This window comes from Tupaia chinensis, unplaced genomic scaffold (genome assembly GCF_000334495.1).
Source record: "Tupaia chinensis unplaced genomic scaffold, TupChi_1.0 Scaffold000192_1, whole genome shotgun sequence".
In the NCBI taxonomy this organism is placed as follows: domain Eukaryota; kingdom Metazoa; phylum Chordata; class Mammalia; order Scandentia; family Tupaiidae; genus Tupaia; species Tupaia belangeri.
The window spans coordinates 1,992,647-1,998,134 of record NW_006159667.1 but is presented as its reverse complement, the minus strand read 5'-3'; the positions used below and the strand labels follow the sequence as shown (position 1 = coordinate 1,998,134).

Genomic DNA, 5,488 nt, shown 5'->3' with positions numbered 1-5,488 from the left:
TGTGTGGAACTCTGAACAGAGCAGACTCATTCTGGCCCTAGATCCTGGAATGAGCCCATTCTACATGCGACTGACCAGTTCCTGTCATTTAGGTCTCATCTCAAATACCATTTCCTTGGGGGAACCAGCAGTTAGTGTAATGGTTATGTCACTGGACTCCCACGTAGTCGACCACGGTTCAAGTCCCGGACCCGGTGGCTTAAACTCACGCCGGGCACGTGTTCATGCGTGCCCAAGATCCCGAGAGGAGAATTGGAGGAGAAGGGATTGCAGTGTGACCATCCCCCCTAGGGGGTGATTTCTCACCTTCTGTCTCTATGTCTCTCTCTCTCTGTCTGGTGAGCGCACGCGCCCTATAGCAAAAACCTCTCAAAAAAAAAAAAAAATCTCCTTGGTAAAGCATACTTGACCACACAATCTGACACCTTCCCTCCCACTACTACCTGATCCCTGTCTTTTACTCAGTTGTGTTTCTACTAAGCATGTGTCAGCATCTGAAACCATCTCTTCATTTATATATTAGCTAATTTCCACTCAAATGTAAGCCTCTGAGCACAAATCTCTCTCCTCACTCAGCCCTGCTCTTGGAATGATGTTCAGCACACAGGAAGCCTGAAGTCAGATTCTTTCACAGCATGACACTTATTTTCACATCCTCATCCTCTATGGACTGGTATGTCTGCTTTAGCATATTATATCTTCTATTTGCACAACTGTTTCCAAAGGAAATGAGGTAGAGTGAAAGGAGGACATAAAAGACAGGGGTGGGGGCCTAGGCAAAGGAGTGAATGGTTTATAAACCACAGATTCAAATTTTGCAGTTTTCAGTGTTGATGATTTATCCATCTTTTTAAAAAGTATCCCCAGTATTTTATATGTTTCTTGATCCTGCCATAAACAGTATGTTTTACATTTCACTTTCCATGTGTTATCTTCTAATACATAAAAACATATGTATTTAAAAGAGATGTTTATATGACCTTACGTCTCTAGCCTTCCTAAATGTAGTACTTAGTTCTAAGTATTTTTTTAAATTCCACAGGTGTTTCTATGTGCATGATCATGTTACCTGTAGATTAATGCAGTTTTAGTCTTACATTCAAAAATATACAGTCAATATGATTCTAACATTTAAGCACAAGCTATAGGAAATAAAGCATCACAAAACCATAGCTGTTCTAGGACAGCTGCTCTGCAGGATATGGAAAATAACAACATCCGAGGAGTCATGGTTTGAAATAGTTGAAAAACACTGTCCTATAGCAACTTATTATGATCCATCATCCTCACTTCATCCTAAACTCCAGGAGAGCAATACCATGTCTTATTTATTTGTCTATACACCATCAAACCAAATAAAGTGGTTTTCCCAAAATAGACACTCAATTTTTTTCAAATAGATTTGAAATACTCTAGTGCTACATACATGGTATAGTTCAATAAATAATTGTTGATCGAGTATAAAAACCAATGAGTAAACCTAAGTTTGCTGAATGATCAGTGTATCCTCTGCCCTGCTGAGAAAGTACAGAAAATCCAAGGAGACAGAACATACTCTCATCATTATCCCCACAGAAAAACTTCTCATATCAAGCACTGCTAACACAAACACACCAAGGAAAACATTTAAGTGGCTACCTGTGCATTTCTTTATATGACTGTTTCTTTTTCCATGTGATCCTAACTTGCATCCAAAATTCTCCTCCCAAAATTCTGCGAACCACACATTTCTTCGATTATTGGCAAGAGTTCGGCTTCTAAAGTATCGATCAAACCCTATTTTGAAGAAGAAAGGTATGAGTTTAATATCTTTTAAGTCAAAACCAAATACTATCAGAACTTGTAAATGTTTATTATGTTGTGATAATTGCATTAAATACACACACACACACAGATATAAAAAAATAAGGGAGAGTCAGTGGCCCAGAATGAGGATTCTCTTAAGACGAATGACAAAAGCCAAAGGGTAATATCTCCAACCTCATCACTCAGGTACTGGCTCTAGTGATGACATAACAAGAAGTGTATTATATTACTCTTATCATCCTTATAACCACTCTCTCCATTTGCAATTCCCAGGGCAGCAACCAGTGACCCCATATAGTATGCTGAATATTAGAATCCAGCTTAGATGTAGCCAAATGTTTTCTCTCTCTTCTAGCATGGGTTAATGTTCTAAACTTTCCTGTTTCTACCCACTTTGAAATTTATCTTTCCTATATGCTCTATATCCAACAATTCTATAAAACAATCAGTGCTAATATCTTATAGAATCATGAGTAAGTGGGCTAAAATATCAGTTTGCTCAGGTAAGCACCTCATTGGGGGACCAGCAGTTAGCGTAATGGCTATGTTACTGGACTCCCATGTAGTCAACCGTGGTTCAAGTCCCGGACACGGTGGCTGAAATTCATGCTGGGCGCATGTGCATGTGTGACCAAGATCTTGAGAGAAAAAGGGAGGAGAAAAGACTGTGGTATGGCCATCCCCTCGGGGGGTGGGGGAGGGGTTGATTTCTCGCCTTCTGTCTCTCTGTCTCTGCCTTTCTGGTGAGTGCACATGTCCTATTAGCAAAAACCTCTATAAAAAAAAAAAAAAAAAAAAAAAAAAAAAAAACTCATTGGAAGGAGGATACCTGGAAACAATGCCTTACTCCAAAAGATAATTTCAAAGATAGATATTTCAGTCACTGTTAAGATCATTCGAAAAGATATTTGGGATATACCTTTCAGAGATTTTAAAGATCATTCCCATTCCATTTAGTTATCTGTAGAATCAGCCTAGTGTCATGTATTCATCATCTAGAAGTCAAGAACTTTCCCTCCAACAAATTTATGACTATCATTTATAACCATGAAAATATGCAAATTGAAGTGCAATTGCTAAAATCATGGAATTATTTAAATCTAACTATGGTTCGTTTTCTTTAAAAAAAATCAAATGGTGCTTTCTTAAAAATCTATTTTAATGTTCTTAAAATAATATGCTTAGTTAAATAGTTACTACCTCGGCAGCCGTCAGAGATAAATTTCTAGCAAGAGTCATCAATAATGGATTCATTTCACCATATTCTGATAGTCTAATTTTTAATTCAGTTGGAATGAAATAAGTTCTCTATGGTGTGTTCTTACCATCAATTGATGCTCTTTTGGGCAAAATTGTCACAGCCCCTTCCGCAATTTCTTGAAAGAAAGCATAGGATATTAACATTATAATTATAAATGTTACCAGACAGGCTTTATGGAGTTATATATACTCAGTGGGCCGCTGTTAAAATTAGTCAATCACTTTAACTGCCTGAGTCTTATCATCACCCAAAGGAAGTAGAGCAGAGGCTTAAACTCCAGCACATGCTAATTAGGCTTATCGTTAGCCTCATTCACATCATTCTATCACCCTTATTTGTCTCACCCTATTCAGTCCCCAAATTTTACTCTACCAGTATTTCAGACTTAGAAACTATAAGGTTGTTCTATCTGTGTAACAGAAGGCAGTCAGTAATGGCAAAAGAATTTTGTAATTCCTGTGAAATCTCACACGATTTTACATTGAATATGAAATATGTTAGAAAAAGGATGTAGGCCACGAATTTGATCCTGTCTATGGAAGAAAAGTAATCAGCACCTGATGTCATCCTCATTGGCAAACATAATCACTGCTCGAGCATTAGGTGTTTCTAGCAGGCGTTTAATAATTTTTTCAAATTCTCCAGGTCTTGGTTCACGTGGGATTTTCTGTGACTGAGCAATGCAAACACCACCTATTTAAAGAAAGAAAAAAAAATTAAAAAGCAAGATGATTCAGAAAGAATATTTATTTAACAAGTCTAATGAGGTTAACTACTTGATAAAAGCACGTGATTTAGTACAGGATATTATTTGTCAAAACATCTGTCATTCTCGGTTATTAAAAGTAACTGTATTTGTTTGCCTTATAATATGTACTTAAAATAAATGACCAATTACTTAGTCATTTATGGGCTTTATTTTTTTCTAATTTAAAGATTATTTTTGTGGATGAACGTTAAGAAAATCAAAGTGTTTAAGATGTGTGATTACAGTGAAAAAAATGTAAGGAATTATTTATGTAACATAACCCAAAGGACAAGTAACAGAATTAACAAAAAGTATGAGTATATATTATAAATAAGACCCCTATTAAGTAGTAAAAAAATTTTGCTACTTTTATTCATTAGTAAGCCTCTGTCAAAGTTAATTCTATTATCTAGCTAATAATGTTACATGAAGATTTTCATGCATCAGCACGATGATGTTATGAGACAGGTGGTCGTCAAGACTGAGACAACATGAGAAAGTACCGAAGATGCAAACCCTCAGTTGACATGTACATGTATCTCCACTACAAAAATTAAATGGCAGGACCAGCAGATGGCATAATGGTTGTGTCGCTGAGCTCCCATGCAGTTGATGGCAATTCGAGTCCTGGACTCAGCTTAAAACACACCAGGTGTGTGTACGTGCATGCCCAAAATCCAGAGAGGAGACTGGAGGAGAAAGTATTGTAGCATGGTCTTCCCCCTCAAGGAGGATGATTTCACACTGTCTGTCTCTCCAGCCAATGTAAGTGCCCTATAACAAAAATCTCTCTTAAAAAAAAAATTAAATGGAAGAAATGCCATCTTATTATAATGGTAAGAAAGAAGAAGGAAGAAAGAGAAATAAGGAAGAAAAGAAAGGAAGAATTTCTTCTCTTGGTCTCTTTTTGTAAGGCAATCAGAAATCAAAGAGGACAGTTCAGAAAATATCTCTGACTCTGGACTGGAGTAGATGGAAAAGGTTTCCCCAATTACTATGAAGCAGAGACATAACATAGTCTGATACTAGAAGAGAAAGCAACTGCATTTATGGTTTAAACAGGCTGTTGATTCATCTGATAATAAAATATCATATATAGCATTGCTTCATCAAAGGCATTTTTAAATCCCCCAAAAAATGATAATGTACTAAGTTGCCCAACAATTATTGGTTGGGATCTATGCTAGGAATCCACAGTCCAACCCAGAAGTTACCATCAACTCTAGAAAATAGGCATTCTAATAAATTATCATGAGATATATGATAAATTATAGAATTAACAGTGTATACCAGCAAAAGGAGCACAGAGGAAGGACTAATGTAGACGAGGAAACTGGATTTTAAAGGGAAAATATACATTCATATTGATTGAAAGTGGGACATTCCTAGTAAAGACCAAAATATGAAAGAATATACCTTGATCATGACCTGTGGTAGAAAATGCCTGGGGTTGAGTCTGGAAAAGATTAGCAGGTTCAGATTCAGAATGACTTTATTAGGCATGCTAAATTCTATATATTCAATGTTCATATATTGCAAGTTAGTCTTACGTGCAATATTAGGAGGTGAGATCTCTAGAAAGTGATTAGATCATGAGTATAGGCTCCTCATTAATGGAATTAGTACTTAACTTAAAAAAAAAAAAAAAAAAAAGGAAGATCTCTTTCAATATC

The 5,488-nt window shown here is 36.4% G+C and overlaps 1 protein-coding gene across 1 annotated transcript in view; it reads right to left on the bottom strand.

Moving 5' to 3' along the window:
• Positions 1-628: 628 nt before the first annotated feature.
• GRM8 (glutamate metabotropic receptor 8) overlaps positions 629-5,488 on the bottom strand; it is a 398,612-nt gene continuing 393,752 nt past the window's right edge. Inside the window, exons 7-8 of the mRNA XM_027771183.1 lie at positions 1,556-1,776; positions 629-772 (exon numbers count right to left, since the gene is read on the bottom strand). Coding sequence (XP_027626984.1) covers positions 629-772; positions 1,556-1,776 — 365 coding nt within the window. The remainder of the gene's footprint in view (positions 773-1,555; positions 1,777-5,488) is intronic.